The 17,764-nt window shown below is 44.1% G+C and overlaps 1 protein-coding gene across 1 annotated transcript; it reads right to left on the bottom strand.

The window, feature by feature from the left end:
- Positions 1-1,310: 1,310 nt before the first annotated feature.
- Positions 1,311-12,900, bottom strand: LOC105024488 (neuronal acetylcholine receptor subunit alpha-7-like). Its single transcript, XM_029115866.2, has 10 exons — positions 12,849-12,900; positions 6,270-6,409; positions 5,365-5,409; positions 5,171-5,280; positions 4,860-4,939; positions 4,493-4,660; positions 4,137-4,331; positions 2,761-2,847; positions 2,549-2,658; positions 1,311-2,205 (listed from the first exon to the last, which is right to left on the bottom strand). The coding sequence occupies exons 1-10, from the start codon at positions 12,898-12,900 to the stop codon at positions 1,351-1,353; spliced, it is 1,842 nt and encodes a 613-aa protein (XP_028971699.1). The 3' UTR covers positions 1,311-1,350.
- Between the last annotated feature and the right edge of the window lie 4,864 nt (positions 12,901-17,764).

Genomic DNA, 17,764 nt, shown 5'->3' with positions numbered 1-17,764 from the left:
TCCCGAAGCACCCTCCATAGGATGCCGCGAGGGACACAGTCGAATGCCTTCTCCAAATCCACAAAACACATGTGGATTGGTTGGGCAAACTCCCATGAACCCTCCATCACCCTGTAGATGGTATAGAGCTGGTCCAGTGTTCCACGGCCCGGACTAAAACCACACTGTTCCTCCTGAATCCGAGGTTCTACTATCGGCCATATTCTCCTCTGCAGAACCCTGGCATAGACTTTCCCGGGGAGGCTGAGAAGTGTGATCCCCCTATAGGTGGAACACACCCTTAAAAAGAGGGTCTTTCCATCCCAGAGGCATTGTCCCCGGCCGACACGCGATGTTGCACAGGCGTGTCAACCAAGACAGCCCCACAACATCCAGAGATTTGAGGTACTCAGGGCGGATCTCATCTACCCCCGGTGCCTTGCCACCAAGGAGTTTCTTGACTACCTCTGTGACTTCAGCCCGGGTGATGGACGAGTCCACCTCTGAGCCCTCATCCTTTGTTTCCTCAATGGAAGACGTGGCGGCGGGATTGAGAAGATCCTTGAAGTACTCCTTCCACCGCCCGACGACATCCCCAGTTGAGGTCAACAGCTGCCCACCTCTACTGTAAACAGCGTTGGTAGGGCACTGTTTCCCTCTCCTGAGGCGCCGGATGGTTTGCCAGAATCTCTTCGAGGCCAGCCGATAGTCCTTCTCCATGGCCTCACCGAACACCTCCCAGGCCCGAGTTTTTGCCTCCACAACCACCCGGGCTGCAGTCCGCTTGGCCTGACGGTACCCGTCAGCTGCCTCAGGAGTCCCACAAGCCAACCAGGCCTGATAGGACTCCTTCTTCAGCTTGACGGCATCCCTTACTTCCGGTGTCCACCACCGGGTTCGGGGATTGCCGCCTCGACAGGCACCGGAGACCTTACGGCCACAGCTCCGAGTGACCGCTTCGACAATGGCGGTGGAGAACATGGTCCACTCAGACTCAATATCTCCAGCCTCCCTCGGGATCCAGTCAAAGCTCTGCCGGAGGTGGGAGTCAAAGATCTTTAACAAAGGAAAATCACTTCCGAATTAAGAATTAGTTTTTTCTTTGAAAAGCCTTAATTCAATTTATAGGTTCGATTTCTCTCAACTATAAAATGTTGTCATAGACTTTGTTCAATACTGATCTTTACCAAGTGGTGAAATACTTCTGAAGAGCACTGTGTCCATTGGTATATAAAAGGGTATTACATCATGGTGAGGGGACCATTCTGTTGTCAAGCATCTGGAGTACCAGTTGTCATGTGGCTTGTGTCTCCTAACATCAATTCCTCCTCTCTCCTCTCTTCCACCCTCCTCCTTCCCCACTCTCCTTTTTCAGAAGAAGTCCTTGGAGGCCGCCTCCACAAAGTTGGGTGCGGCCATGAGGATGGCGATAGTACATATGATGTTGAACACACTGAACCCCACCAGACACATACGGTCGATGACCGCTGCGGCAAACTGCCACTGCTCTGCCACACTCACCCTGCGATCCTGCTCACGGAAACGATCAGCCAGAAACCGCACCTCCACAAGCAGAGCCTGGAGCTGGGCGTCCACTATGCCAGCCTGGGACACTTTAACCTGGGCACAGTCCATACCTTCTCCTCCTTGTCCAGCTCTGGCATCCAGACAGCTGTCAGGATCTAGAGCTGTAGGCAGTTGTGGAGGCAGCTTACCGAACCTTGTGGAGGATAGCTGGAGGTCATGTTGAACGGGGGTATTAGAACCCTTTCCTCCAACTCCACCTCTTCCCCCTCTCCAGGTGACACCAGGATCGGGTTCAGGAGGACTCTGGTAACCCACATAAGGCAGGTGTCCATTGGGCAGAGGGTCGGAGGTGGTGGGGAGATTAGGGTTAGTGTTTAGATGTGGGTCTAGAAGGGGCTGGGGAATTCTGTTTTGGTTATTGTGGATACTAGGTAGGGGGTTCTGGTTCTGGTTGGGACAAGACTGAAGGGTGGGGTTTAACGGTAGGTGTGGTAGGGGCTGGCTGAGATGACTAAGACAGTTCTGCAGAGAGTTGAAGCTTTGGGGAATGGAGGTGGGCGCTGGGTTAGGGGGGAAAGTAGTGGGGACGGATTGGCTCTGAAGGTTTGAGTGGCTGCGGTGGGATTTGAGTTCTTCCCAATCTCCTGGACGCTTCATCCTCAGAAACCAGGGAACCCACTGGAGTAGAACCAACTTTGCCTGAAACATACACACACACACAGTAAGAAAGAGGACCCAGAGCCCGTCTGTGGCAAAACCATTTCAAAGGATTTAGATTCGATTTACAAAATAGTTGATATTATTTACATTGAAAATCTTATTTTCCCTAACCTGTAAATGTAACTAATACACTAACTCCAAAACACAACCTAAATCCAAACCCTAAAAAATAAGAATGTGTTAAGTACTATTGTTTGAAAGTTTTGTCTTTTGTCAATAAAAAAAGTATTTATTTACATTCAGTATTGTTTTCTGCAACTCTTATCCTTGGATAAAACCCACCAAACAAACCAAACTGTAGATTGACTAGTCAGAGTCTCACCCATTGAGGCATGTTTCCATTGTTGGGGTCATGGTGATGGTACTGAAGAACAACTACAGTCGCTACCACAGACATCCCTACGGTAATCATGGTACTCACAAAATACTGACCTAAAATGGAGAGACAGTATTAAAGTACAGGTAGACATAATAAATACACATGTGCGCACACATTCACACATACACATAAGACACAAACACCCAGTCACTGACCTATAAGTGGTATGGAGTCTGAGGTAGGGGGCATAATCTCAGCCACCAGCAACATGAAAACAGTCAGAGAGAGAAGAACAGTGATTCCTGGAGACAGATGAGGGAGGAAATGTTATGCTGGCATTGTGTGGCTAGTACTGTACGCATGTACACCGATCAGCCTTAACATTGTGACCACCTGCCTAATATTGTGTAGGTCCCTCTTTTGCCCCCAAAACAGCCCTGACCCATCGAGTCATGGAGTCCACTAGACCTCTGAAGGTGTGCTGTGGTATCTGGCACAAAGATGTTAGCAGCAGATCCTTCAAGTTCTGTAAGTTGCAAGGTGGGGCCTCCATGGATTGGACCTGTTTGTCCAGCACATCCCACAGATGCTCAATTGGATTAAGATCTAGGAAATTTGGAGGCCAAGTCAACACCTTGAACTCGTTGTTGTGTTCCTCAACCCTTCCTGGTCCATTTTTGCTTTGTGGCAGTGCGTATTATCCTGCTGAAAGAAGCCAGTGCCATCAGGAAATACCGTTGCCATGAAAGGGTGCACATGGTCTACAACAATGCTTTGGTAGGTGCTAAGTGTCAAAGTAACATCTACATGGCAAGGTTTCCCAGCAGAACATTGCCCAAAGCATCACACTGCCTCCGCCTGCTTTCCTCTTTCCCACAGTACATCCTGGTGCCTTGTGTTCTCCAGGTAAGTGATGCACACGCACCCGGCCATCCATGTGATGTAGAAGGAATCCTGATTCATCAGACCCGGCCACCTTCTTCCATTGCTCCGTGGTCAAGTTCTGATGCGAACGTGCCCATTGTAGGTGCTTTTGGCAGTGGACAGGGGTCAGCATGGGCACCCTGACTGGTCTCAGCTCCGCAGCTCCATTGACAACAAACTGCGATCACACCTTTCTATCAGAACCAGCATTAACCTTTTCAGCAATTTGAGTTACAGTAGCTCGTCTGTTGGATTGGACCACACGGGCCAGCCTTCACTCCTCACGTGCATCAATGAGCCTTGGCCGCCCATGACTCTATCTCCGGTTCACCGCTTTTCCTTCCTTGGACCACTTTTGATAGGTACTGACCACTGCAGACCGGGAACACCCCACAAGGGCTGCAGTTCTGGAGATGCTCTGACCCAGTCGTCTAGCCATCACTATTTGGCCCTTGTCAAAGTCCTTACACTTGCCCATTTGTCCTGCTTCTAACACATCAACTTTGAGGACAGAATGTTCACTTGCTGCCTAATATATCCCACCCACTGACAGGTGCCATGATAACGAGATTATCCGTGTTATTCACTTCACCTGTCAGCGGTCATAATGTTATGGCTGATCGGTGCTCTGTTGTACTGTAATCCCCCCCATCCCCTCTCTTCTTACCAAGACCAATCTTCTCTCCCGATCTTGCAGGCAGCAGGAAAACCAGCAGGGTTAAAGAAGAGATGAGAACACAAGGGACGAGAAGGTTGAGAGCATAGAACAGAGTTCTCCTCCGAAGTGTCACAACAAAGGTCACGTCAGAGTATGGCTCTGTACAGCAATCATAGAATATCTCATGACGATCCCCTGGTACACCTACAACCAAAAGGGAGAGAAGAAGACGGGGGATGAGACAAGAAAACGACAGGGAGCAGAAAGGCAGTTGGAGGCAAAGACATCAGAGGAATGGATAAGAAACATGTGAGAGTAAGAGACGAGGGACAGGCTGGGTCAAAAGGCAGACAACTTTCTCTCACCCAACAGCTCCCACTCTCCATTAGACATGTATCCTGACAGGTCAGCCTCCTTCATCTGGAGGTCCAGTAGCCAGCCGTCAAACGTCCAAGAGCCAAACTTCAGTTCACAGCGCTGGATGTCAAAGGGAAACCAACGTACGTCCACATTACACGCACTGCTGAAAATACCTGGGGCAGGGAGAGAGGGAGAGAGGGAGAGAGGGAGAGAGGGAGAGAGGGAGAGAGGGAGAGAGGGAGAGAGGGAGAGAGGGAGAGAGGAGGGGAGAGGGAGAGAGGAGGGGAGAGGGAGTTAGTGACAGTTCATGGTGAGAAGAGGAAGGAAGAAGGAGAACGTTCCTTAAATGAGTGGATTGTTCTGTGGACGTACCTGGAGGAAGGTACTCACAGAAGCCACTGGAGTTAACCAGCACGTTGCTCTTGAAGGTGGCATCAAACTTCTCATGGGCACTGAGGACACAACACAGAGATCAGCCGGTGTGTGTGGACGTCATTGTGCCGCTAACATATTTTCTTCCTCCAGCGTCTCTTTAACCGTACTTCAACCAGTGACCGTCTGTGTGATCACCCTCCTGCACAATGTACAAACCATTTACACTATTTCAAATGAGCTCATTCAATACCTACATTGGCAATGTGTGACGTTGTGGAGTGAACTAAGTCCATGGATGTCTGACCCACCTGTTGTACAGTAGTATGTCTGGTGTCCAGATCTGGTCAGTAGTGAAGCGAAGGGACTTGACTCCCGGGTACTCTGACTGGTTCCACTGGAGGTAGTGGTCATACCATTGCTATAGGAATCCAATAGATTTTGGTCAATCAATGACTCTGGTTACATGGTTGACACACACTCACAGGCAGGCACACACACTCACCATCTGAAGCCAGGCGTTAGTGGTGAGGATCTGGTTTTTCTCATCCTGGAATATGATGAAGACAGTTCAGATAGTGTGTAAGTAATGTGTCTGTGTTTGTGTGTGTGTGTGTGTGTGTGTATAACCACATTATACCTCCCTTCTGTCTTTCCTTTACAAAGCAGTTCATTGTGCTGTCACCGACCAACTCTCCTATCAGCCAACAGTACGATCTCCTCAACCCTAACCAGCCAGGCTTCATGACAGACCCCTCAACCCTGACGGTCTAGTCTGCGTCACACAGGCTTTTCACACTACTCTCTCCTCTGTTCTTGTCCTCTGCCGTCAACACTGTGAACCAGCAGATCCTCCTCTCCACACCTTTAGGGCTGGACTTCTCAGGCCCTTACATCTTCCCTCTGGGACTCGGTTTCAAAGCCCCCTACTCCTTGCTACTGCGGGGTCACGGTCTACAGAATTCATTGAGCGTGCCTCACCTCAGACAGAGAGCGGCGCAGGTCCTAATCCAGACATTTGCTATTTCACACGTGGACTACTGATACTCACTGTTGGTAGGGCTCCTTGCTGGCATTATCAAAACACTCCAACTCATCCGGCTGCTGTCCAACCTTTTCAGGTTCTCCCATGTCACTCACTCCACAACAAACCCCACTGGCTTCCAGGTGGAACTTGAATCCACTACAAGAACACAGTGCATGCCTATGGAGCAGTAAGGGGAACTGCTCCTTCCTGCCTTTAGCCTATGCTCAAACCCTGTCAAGCTCTTCCCTATCCTGGTACCTCAATAGATAGAATTGGGTTATTTGGTAGTCCCACCTGGCTTTATTAAGATGAATCCTCTAACTGTACATCTGCTAAATGACTAAAATGTAAAAGGTAAAATGTTAAAATGGGAGTGTACCTACCACATCCATGACTTGTAAAAGAGTGTAGGAGAATCGGACAGTGAGTGGTAGAGAGTCGTTGGCCACAGGTCTCTCCATACGGTTATAGTCCCTCAGTAGCTCCCTCAGTAGGTTACGCTGGTGGGGGCCCTGTTGAGAGACTGAGGGAGAGCAGGAGCAAGTGTTGATGGTTTCAGAGCGCTGTTAGTGTTTAAGCATTCAGAAAAAACTGCAACACTTGTAGCCAATGCATTTTCCAAGTGTGCCCATCTGAATGCATGTTCTCTGCTTTACACTCAGTTTGTAATTTTATAACACACTTTTGGCAAAACTATAAACACAACTCACTGCTTTACACTCAGTCTCTCAATTTAATAACACACTTCTAGCAAAACTGTAAACACAATTCACTGCTTTACACTCAGTATCTCAATTTAATAACACACTTCTAGCAAAACTGTAAACACAACTCACTGCTTTACACTCAGTTTCTCAATTTACAGTATTTTTGAATTGCTAGAACACTAAAATCCATTTGAAAAACCAAAGTTGCAAGTGTACAAACCACTTTATTGATTAAATCACACAGTTTGCAGAACTTCAAACACTTCTCATGTGGTTAGACACAACTAGCAAATCGGAATCACTCTTTGTGCAAAACTGTAAACACATTGTCATTCACAAAGCACATGTAGCATTGTGGTGCACTTCAACTCAAAATGGCACAACACAGCCCCCAAAAGTGAAACACAAGCAACACACTGTTATAATCGGTAACACACAAGCACTCAAAATTTAACACACCTGTTTCAAATCAGTAATGATTTGCACCTAATCAGTAATCAGGATATAAAGCCATGTCAAATCCAAATGGCATGTGTGATTATCACAATGGAGGGCAGGAGAGAAGGAGGAAGTGGAAGTGGAAGTGGACGAGGACGAGGAGGAGGAGGAGGAAGAGGAGGAGGAGGAGGAGGAGGAGGAGGAGGAGGAGGAGGAGACAGAGGAGGAGGAGGAAGAGACAGAGGAGGAGGAGGAGGAGGAAGAACAAGAGCCATCATTTCCAATGAAATTTGAGCAACAATCATACACCATGTTCTGGTTCATAGAATGAGTATGAGGGAAGCAGGACTACGTGTTCAACCAAATATAAGCAGGTTCTCTGTGGCCTCCTTTGTCAGGACATTCAGAGAAGAGAACAGGTAAGTGTACTATCATGTGTGGTCCCTCAAACTTACAGTACAGTATGTACAGTCGTGGAACGTCTCAGTAAATTACTGTGACATATCTCTAAAAATGTGCCCTTTTCTTGCAGTGATATACTTGTATACTAGTATTTTATGTATTGTACATATTTGGTGACATTTCAATGCATTAGGCCTGTCTGTACAATTCTAACAAGAGGTTTTATTTGCTAGAATTGAAAGACTGCCACATGTCGGTGGAAGGAGAGGTATGTTCTCACAACAGCAGGAGACCATTATTGTCAATACGGTCCTTCAAACTGCGTAAAATACAACAGCGAGTTGAGGAAGACAACGTGACTTTTGAAGGACTCAACAGTGTGATTCACTCCACAATTGACCGTGTCCTGAAACGCAACCTGATATGTCTCAAACAAGCCTATAGAGTCCCATTAGAGAGAAAGTCTGAAAGAGTAAAAGAGCTACGATATCAATATGTACAAGTAAGTAATCATGTCCAGAGATTATACAGCACTAGTGAGTTACTGTAAATTTTTACTGTGTTGAATGTAATGCAGCACATGTATACAGAGGCATGAAGCCTGGAATGCTGTGTCATTTACATTACTTCAAAAATACATTTTTGTTCATTTCTATAGAGAATGTTTCAACTGGATTCCATGGAGAGGCCTCATGAGTGCATCTTCTTGGATGAAGCTGGCTTCAATCTCACCAAGAGGAGAAGGAGAGGCCGCAACATTATTGGTCAACGTGCCATTGTAGAGTTGCCAGGGCAGCGTGGTGGCAACGTGACCATATGTGCTGCCATCAGCAGCTACGGGGTTATTCACCGCCATGTGACTGTAGGGCCTTACAAACACAGCCCATTTCATGACGTTTCTGTATGCTCTACAGGAAGCACTACTGAGACGTGAACAGAGAGGTGATGAGCAGGCAGAGCATCCCGTGTGTGGTAATCTGGGAGAATGTGAACTTTCACCGTGGTCCTAGCATTGGTGAGTGGTTTGAAAATAATCCACGTTTTATAAATGTGTGCCTCCCACCATACTTGCCCTTCCTTAATCACATTGAATATTTTTTTTCTGCATGGAGGTGGAAGGTCTATGACAGAAATCCTTATACACAGGAAAATCTCATTCAGTCAATGGATGCAGCATGTGAGAATATTTGAGTGGAAGCAATTCAAGGTTGGATTCGGCATGCTAAAGGATTCTTGTTTAGCAAGGGACAGGATTGCCTGTGACGTTAATGAGGTCCTGTGGCCTGACCATGCCCAGAGGCATGATGCTGAGGCAGAATGATTCCAAGACATTGCTTGCTATCGATCTGCTGCATATTTTGTTTGTGACTACATTCATATGTGTGCAGGATTGTGCAAGTACTTCATAATAAATATAATTTCCCCCCTGCTCTGCCCTGAGTGCAGTGTTTTGCATTTATCTCTAGTGTGTAATGACTTCTGTGTAGTGTTTGTGCATTAGTTGGATGTGTGTGTTATCTGAAAACAGTGTTTGGTTTTGGGTAAAGATAACATAGTTCTGAAGCAATTGTTTGATATAGCAAGACAAGTCAAAGGTTTTGACAGTGTAGCTTAAGTTTGGTGATTTGTGTTTAAGGTTTTGAGAAAGCGAGAGAAACATTCAAAAAACGTGGTTTAGCAATTCAGAAATACTGTAATAACACACTTCTAGCAAAACTGTAAACACAACTCACTGCTTTACACTCGGTATCTCAATTTAATAACACACTTCTAGCAAAACTGTAAACACAACTCACTGCTTTACACTCAGTATCTCAATTTAATAACACACTTCTAGCAAAACATTGGTCTCCACATCGCTACACTGTTTCGCCAGTTGCCTTTCCACAAAGACACATGTAAAAATACTTTTAGGTAATGAGATCACACACAAATCAGAGCTTGAGCACTATAAATAGGCTACAGGTACACATTATCCCATTTCTAGAAACCCTCCAGACCAGACTAATCCCTAGTGACCAAGGGTCACTTACATTATCATCTGGGACAATGTTAGCTTCCACCGAGCTGTTGTGGTCCGCAATTGGTTCACAGGTCACCCACTTTTCATTACATGCAATCTCCCCCCATACTCTCCTATTGAAGAATTCTTCTCTGCATGGCATTGGAAGGTGTATGATCACCAGCCCCACCAACACATCCCCCATCTAGAGGCAATGGAGGATGTTTGTGGAGACATCGATTAGGGGTCATGCCAGTCCTGGATATGGCACTCCAGGTGACTTTCCACACTGCCTAGCTCAAGACAACATTGCATGTGATATGGATGAAGTCTTATGGCCAGACCAGCAAAAGCCAAATTTAGCCTATTTTATTTTTCCTTTTTTTTTTCTAGCACACATTTTTTTTTCTTCTACTGCGCTTTTGTTGTTTGAAGACTGTTAGAACATCTTGAGAAAAGAAAATAACTTTTTCCCATAATTTGAATTGATGGTGTGTTATGTTCAGAATACACATCCATACTGTACACATTTGGATATCTGGGTGTATGTGTGTATACTGCATGTATGACAAAACTTTATTACAACTTGCTTTGCCCCGCACACAGAAAAAACCAAAGCTACAAGTGTTTTTCATTTATACTATCAGTGTGTAGTTGGCACTTCTAGTGCTTATTCAAATTATGGTTTGTGTGTACTGTATTGACACAAAAACAAAAAAATGTAAAAGAGTTTGCAGGAATTGTTTGATTTTGTAAGAGATGTATAATGTTTTGCTGGTTTGGTGTAAGGTTTTGTGGTTAGTGTGGAGAGTTTTGCAAAAATAGCTTAAAGATAGTGCCTAAGCAATCAGAAAAAACTGTAATAGACCTGCATGAATAGCAATGAAATCATACAGTTTAAAAATGTTATGTTTTGTTTTATATCAATTATTATTAGTGTTAACACAATCGCCCAGAGGAGTTTATTATAACAAAAGCTATAATGTCAGGATAGCTAGCTGTTATCTTGTTAGCTTTAAAAAGCTTAACATAGGAAGCTCTGCCTATCCAGTGCCACTACCCTAGGACACTTAATACAAAAGCTGTTTGCTCCGTTCTCCTGGCTATCATTATACCACAGACAGGGAAGCTAAAAAAAACAAGTACTTCCAAACCAAATGTTGTACATAGATAGTTGTCATGTTAACCACAAAGGCTATCAAGAGTTGTAAGTACAATTGTGTCTGCTATTCCCCCTGCAGACGCTATACAGAGGAGCTTGTTCTCAAAAATGTTGTTTATCATGCACGCCGTTTTCCAGTCTCCACTAACGATTAAGGAAATCATTAAAAAAGAACTTCTGAGCTGTCTTTTATTATTCTCGGCAGAGTACATGTTACAAACGTCGGCCAAGGGTGATTACAGGAGTGAGTCCAGAGAGGGAGGACAGAGAGTTGTGTATCCGAACAGGAACATTTATAATTAAGGGGATCGATCAGTAACAGACAAGTCTTTCTATGACCATTAGAACATCCAGACACAACATCCAGGAACCTCAGTTTTGCATGGTTGTGGTTTAACATCAATCTTACCATTTCACAACTGCATCACATTGTATATGCACAGTTGATGGAATTCTGTAACAATGTGTTATGATGGTAAATCATGATATGGCACGATCTCACACATTCAAGGCTAAAAATATTACTAGAGATGTTTTCTATAAACGTAAATAATGACTAGCATAGGTACATACAAAAAACGATATATCATTGTAAAATATATAAGCCAAGAGTAAACCCCACAGTAAAACTGACAGTGTTCGGATCAAAGGAAATCCAAAGCAGTAGCAAACGATGCGACAGGAATGCAGAGTTCACTTGGGAATAACACTCTTAATGAGCTAGCCGCAGGACAGCTGATACCATTAAGTCAGTCTGAGGACCGTTAGCGGTTAGCTTTCCAAATCTAACTACCCACTCCCTCAACCTTACAAGAGGTGACCACTTCCTCCAAACTAGCATACAGGACTGCATTTCCAATAGGGCACACAGGGCAGATGCCCCAGTGCCCCAGAGCTCTAAGGGTGTTTAAAACTCGTTTATTTAGGGCCCCCTCTCATGAAGCTGGGGCCCGCAGGTGGCATAGCAGAATGTATAGAATTACAGGGAAACAGACATTTCTTCCAAACAGACATTTCTCTCTCTGCCTCGTGTCACAATGTAACAATGATTCAAAACGGCACATTTTTCTCTCTGCCTCAACGCATAAGGTGTCAAAAGGCATGTGAAAAGGCTAGATGTTAGCTGTTCCTCCTGTTCCCGAAATATAGTAGTCCAGCCTCAAACACGTTACTCCACAGATTTGTCTCGATACCACAGCACTACACAGTGTGCTAAATAAAAAATAAAAAAACAGACTTAATGTGTCTTATTTCACACCAAGTCTTCTCAGTCTCTTACAAATGTTTTTCCACTCATTGTCCAATATAATACCACCATACAGTTTCTGAATATATCGTTGGTAATACAGACAGAAGGACAATACTGCAAGAAACAGTATGCAAAACAAAATAAAGGACCCATATGAAATGTCAAGAGAACGGATGTGTTATATCTCAAAGTTCCCTCATAAAATTAAGCACAAACGTCTGATGGCAATTGAATTGCAATATAAGCTTAAGACGGTAATAAAAAAAAATGTCTAAAAGCTGTTTTCTTTCAGTGCATTAAAAGTACCGCAATGCTTCTACATTACCCATGTGTGGGTCCATTGGGACTTTTGGACAGTATTGCAGTGTACTGTATTGTTTTACTCTGGTGACAATACCCCACAGACAGAGGATTCCAGAGCTGCATGGTACCATATCAATAGACATTCACAAGACGGGAGCTCAATAAACTATGCAAGACATTTCTGCTGGTACATAGAGGAACACATCAACCAATAATGGATGAAAATAGACAGGAGGGTTTAATTTACAACTTTGATTAGCATCATCCTAACCTGTAATGTCTGGGATCCTTCTTATTCTTTGTCCCTATTCCTGCACCTCTCCTCCCTCTTTATTTCCCTCCGCTCCCTTTCCCAACCTGATGGTATACAATCATCTTGTATCCTCATACCCCTCTGATACTGCAAACACATGTTGTGCACCCCTATCTATATAAAGTTGGATATATTTCCTGTTTCTATGCATAGAGATTTGAAATATAGTGCAGTATACTGCACACCTCTCTACATTTCACCCACACACATGTACATGCTGGCGCACACACGCACACAGACACACACACACACACACACACACACACAGTTTCATGTACAGACCAACACTAGCAGACACGGACATGGAAACATAAACAATAAACAATCAGAGAGAGAGATGAGAGAGGGGGGGGGTGGGTGGGGGGGGGGGGATTAAAGCCACTCACCATGGAGCAGAGCTGACAGTCCAAGTAGACAGAAAGCCACCGTTTGCCTCATGTTGCACTGCTGACTATAGAAGCATATCTAGAGAAAGAGAACAAGAGGAAAGAGAGAGAGGTTGACTAGAGCGGAATAGAGAAGGGGGGAGGCCTGGTCAGGAGGATGTCAGGCAGCGACAGAAAGAGAGCAGGAGAGTGAGAGAGATGAAGGAAGGAGACAGGGAGAAACAAAGAAGAGAGGAAGAGAGGCTGACAGCAACGACAGGGTGAGAGATAATGGGTGAAAGAGGGAAAGAGGGGTACAGGGAGAGAGGGAAAGATGGGTACAGGGAGAGGGGGGAAGAGGGGTACAGGGAGAGGGGGAAAGAGGGGTACAGGGAGAGAGGGAAAGAGGGGTACAGGGAGAGAGGGAAAGATGGGTACAGGGAGAGGGGGAAAGAGGGGTACAGGGAGAGAGGGAAAGAGGGGTACAGGGAGAGGGGGAAAGAGGGGTACAGGGAGAGGGGGAAAGAGGGGTACAGGGAGAGAGGGAAAGAGGGGTACAGGGAGAGAGGGAAAGAGGGAAAGAGGGGTACAGGGAGAGAGAGGGAAGAGAAGGAAGAGGTAATTGAGGGGTAGTGAGCAAGACAGCAGTAGCAACAGAAAGAGTGGGAACAAAGAGGAAGAGAGGTTTTGTACTGAAAGACTCTGGGTTTTTACCTGATTTTCAATGAAATGACTTTGAAAGAGAGGTTTCACCTATTCTGCACTGAGAGACTCTGAGAGAAAGAAATGTCATCTATTCTGGTCTGAGCGACTGTGAAATAAATTTCATCTATTCTGGTCTGAGTGACTGTGAAAGATTTTTCATCTATTGTGGACTGAGAGACTGTGAGAGAGGGAGAATTGTCCTCATGCTTTCACCCCCGAACCTGACTCTCTAACTGTTGTTTATCCTCTTCTTACCTGCTCTTCACCCTCTCTTCCTCCATCTCCCATCTATCTCCTTATTTTCAGCCTTCAGTGAGAGGGGGAGAAAGGATGTGTGGAGGCTGGGATGAGAGTGGGGAGGGTAAAAAAAAATTGTTTGTTCATTTGGAAAAGGAGAGAGGGCCAGAAACTGAGGCAGCAGTATTGAACACTGCTCTGAGGAGGGTGGGCACAGACACAAACTATCATTTCTAATTACTGTATGGACGTGACATTTTGCAAGTGAGCACTGTACCATAATATAGCTTTTACTTAATTTGAATGTCATTACACACTCTAATACACCCAAGAAGCTGTTTATAAATCCAAACTCAACCAGTTTCAGAAAACACATAGAAAGTTAAAAGAAACATCCAGCAAGGTGTGCCTTAAGATAGAGTTTAGTTTTGTTTAAAATGTGTTGATTAGATGTCAGCTGTTTAGTGGTACCTTTGTCCTGACCAAGGTACTACAGCTTGTCCGGTGTTGTTTCTTTAGACTGTCATCAGCAGTCAAATTAAACAGAACATGTCTTACGCACCAGATAAATTGTTACTTGCTATCTATTTCATAACACTGCTGTTTGTATTGACAAACTTTCTATTCCAAACGGATCAGATTCCCTCTTTGGGTGCTGTAGGTGGAATCATTCCAGGAGGAATGATCTCCCTAGAACATGTTGAACATGTTGATCATGTCTAAATACATTACAAATTTTCCAAATGATTCATATTTAAATAATTCACTCTTTATTTGGTCCTCCCCCCTCCCTTCTGATTATCCACCTGAGCAGATTACAATGGGAATCTATCAGCATTGCCCAAAGTGAGGGTGTGTGAGAGTGTGTATGGATGCATCCCTGTGTGTGTGAACTGCGACAGGACAGAGGACTTGCTGCAGTCACATCCTGGCACTGCTGGCACTGCATTACTACTGTTCCTGTCCCTGTGTGTGTGCGTGTGTGTGTGTGTGTGTGTGTTTGGGTATATGCTATGTGCCTGTTCTCTCCATACGGCCCTGTCTCTCCTATGACACTATGCTGAAGCTGTTTATTACAGGCATCAGAGAGACAGTACCACCAAACACCCTCCCCCTTCTCCATTAATGACCAATCAGTTAAAGCGCTGTGTCTTTACAACTTGTGTTGTCAGCAGTTTCCTCTACCCCCTCTCCCTTCTTTCTCCTCGTCCACTTTTTAATGTCTCTCTTCATATCTCCCTCCTATCTCTCTGTTATGTCTCTCTTCATATCTCCCTCCTATCTCTCTGTTATGTCTCTCTTCATATCTCCCTCCTATCTCTCTGTAATGTCTCTCTTCATATCTCCCTCCTATCTCTCTGTAATGTCTCTCCACATATCTCTCTCCTTTCACTTCCTTCTCTCTCTATCTACATATCTCCAATCTCCCTCTCTTCCTTCTATGTAACAATGCTTTATTCATGCCTTTAATCATACCTTTCTCTTTCATACTGTTTCCTCTACATTTAGATACATTTTATTTTTAGAAACAAAACGTAGACTGCTCTGCCTGTTACAACATATTCAGGTCTTCTAGATATTTTTTTTCCGTAGTAAAAAGTGAGATCAGGGTCCATTTTACAGGGGTTCTTTACATGCAGAAGTACAAATAATCAAGAAATGTTATCACACTTTTTAACAAGGATTTCACCAATTAACTGCTTTTTTGAGTTAAACTTCCCTCACACCATTAGCGTAGCATATATATATGACAGTTTTTTTTAACAGTGAAAAGACAGATTAATCATGTAACTTTCCACTAATGAAGTCATGTGTACTGCTGATCCTATCACCGTTAATAAAAGATTATTAAACTGCATCGGAAAAGGAAATAATGAAGTGGCATTTAATATTGAGTGTGTCTCCAAAGACTGGGAAAGCCAGGAACATTGATTACATGATCTGCTTGTAAGGTCTGTGCCCCATTCACTTCACTTCTCGTCGGGAACCAGCGTACATCCCGAACCTTGCACTCCACGTGAACGCAGCACTCATCCTGCCTCAGAATCACATAGATACTGATCCGCCCATGTCACTAATCTGTTCCTTTGTTTAGTCCCACTATTTAGTTAATTCACTCCAAGCCTTCTGATTGTGAGGTTTTGTTTGTTTTCACTGCAACTTTACTAAGTCCTTTCTTGAAATTCAACTGTTACTGGATTTTTGTGTACTGACTTGTTTTTGCCTAGTTTACCTTTGACTCTGATTCCTAGTCAAGCCCCAGTCTGTACTTTGCCTACCAATGTTTTTGAGACCTGCCCAGGACCCTTGTGTATTTCAGCCTGTGTCTGTGCCATTCAGTGTATGTACCTCTGACTACGCTACAGTCTGTCCCTGCTATAAAAAGAATGGCACACACCGCGACTGGAACCACAACACCTGCCTCCGGCTGGTATCATTACACTGCTTGTTTATGTATATAGAAGAATCCCATTTCAGCTTCAAGTGTTGCCTACATTTAACATTTTATGATGGCCTAAACTTAGATCCAATTTAAAACCCCTTTGGTCTCCTCCAGGTTTATCTTGTATATCTGCTTTTAGTAGCTTTGAGCTAAGTTACTGAATAATAATCAATTGAAATACCTTGAAAATAGAATAGATAAAACACATTTTGCTCCCTAACAGGTGTAGACTAACAGTAAAATGCATTCATATGGGCCATACAAGAGAGAGAAAACAATTTATACAATATGTACACAGGGTTGGGTAGGTTACTTTTTTAATGTAATCTTTTACAGTTACAAGTTACCTGCCCACATTTGTAATCAGTAACGTAACTTTTAGATTACTCAAAATCAGTAACGTAATCTGATTACTTTGCATTGCTTTTAGATTACTTTCATATTAAGAGGCATTACAAAACAAATGGGAATAGCCTATAACCAATTGAACACACTTTCCAGGATCAGTCAGTGTTAGAGTTTACATAGCTGGCCAAAAACGGAATTTGCATTTTAACTTATGGGTTTTGTACAGCGCCTTTCTAAACCATTGTTTTCTACTTCAATATGATTGGGCTACATCTCTACATTACAAGCTAAAGGTTTGTCAGATATTCAGTCGTTCCAATTAATCCAATAACCCTCGATCTTCCAGAATCTGGCTGTGTATCTGAACATGTGTTCAACTTTTTCGTTATTTGTTTTATTCATGTTTCTAATTGCTTCAAAACAATGTTGAAAAATTTCAATTTCTTAAAAAGGGTACTGACATTGTAACGAGGACTCGAAAGGAAGATGTACGCTCTCCCTCCCGGCACCGTATTCGGCGTGCGTCGTCACCGGCCTTCTAGTCACGCCTCCTCCCACGGCACTGTCATGTCTTGTTATTGCACACACCTGTCCATTCCCTCGTTAGGTAACCTATATTAGTTCCTGTGTTCCTGGGCGTCTTTGTGAGGTACTGATCTATGTTTGGTGTTGTGTACATGTGCAGTGGTTAGCAGTGATTCTGTATTACTGCGCTTCCCCTGTTTTTGGAGATTTTGTACGGATGTGTTCAGTTGTTTCTCCTTTTATTGTGGGAGATTATACATACAACTATACCTTGGATTAAGAATCTACAAACGACAATTCCTTCTCTTGACTCCTTTTTCCCCTGCACATCGCTACGACACCTGTGACAGACCTTGATGTATATAGAAATCAAGATATCTGCAGCTTTTCGCGCGTACATAAATACAGTAGTCTGATGTTTTGCTCCACAACCACCACCATTGTCAATACGTTGTAGAAACCCCAGGGACACGAACGCACACGCATCATCCTTAGGCAGATTGATTCCCAGCACACCCTTTCTCCTGAAATATCCTGACTAATTCCACATGTTTTATCTTGAAGGCAGCCCATGTTACAGCTATCTAACAAATAATTGCGTAATCTTAAAAAACATTCCCTCTCTGAGTTTTTCAGTGCAACTCTTCTCGGGTGTGTTGTTCGGTGCATTTGACAAATA

The sequence above is a fragment of the Esox lucius genome, chromosome 20, assembly GCF_011004845.1.
Source record: "Esox lucius isolate fEsoLuc1 chromosome 20, fEsoLuc1.pri, whole genome shotgun sequence".
Classification (NCBI taxonomy): domain Eukaryota; kingdom Metazoa; phylum Chordata; class Actinopteri; order Esociformes; family Esocidae; genus Esox; species Esox lucius.
This window is presented reverse-complemented; position numbering and strand designations above follow the sequence as displayed.

Excerpts from the sequence above, each read along its gene's own strand:
- LOC105024488 (XM_029115866.2), bottom strand. The coding sequence starts at position 12,900 with ATGAGGCAAACGGTGGCTTTCTGTCTACTTGGACTGTCAGCTCTGCTC. Across the intron at positions 6,410-12,848 it reads ACTGTCAGCTCTGCTCCATG|TCTCTCAACAGGGCCCCCAC; the intron begins GTGAGTGGCTTT and ends GCTCTCCCTCAG. Across the intron at positions 4,940-5,170 it reads GACATACTACTGTACAACAG|TGCCCATGAGAAGTTTGATG; the intron begins GTGGGTCAGACA and ends TTGTGTCCTCAG.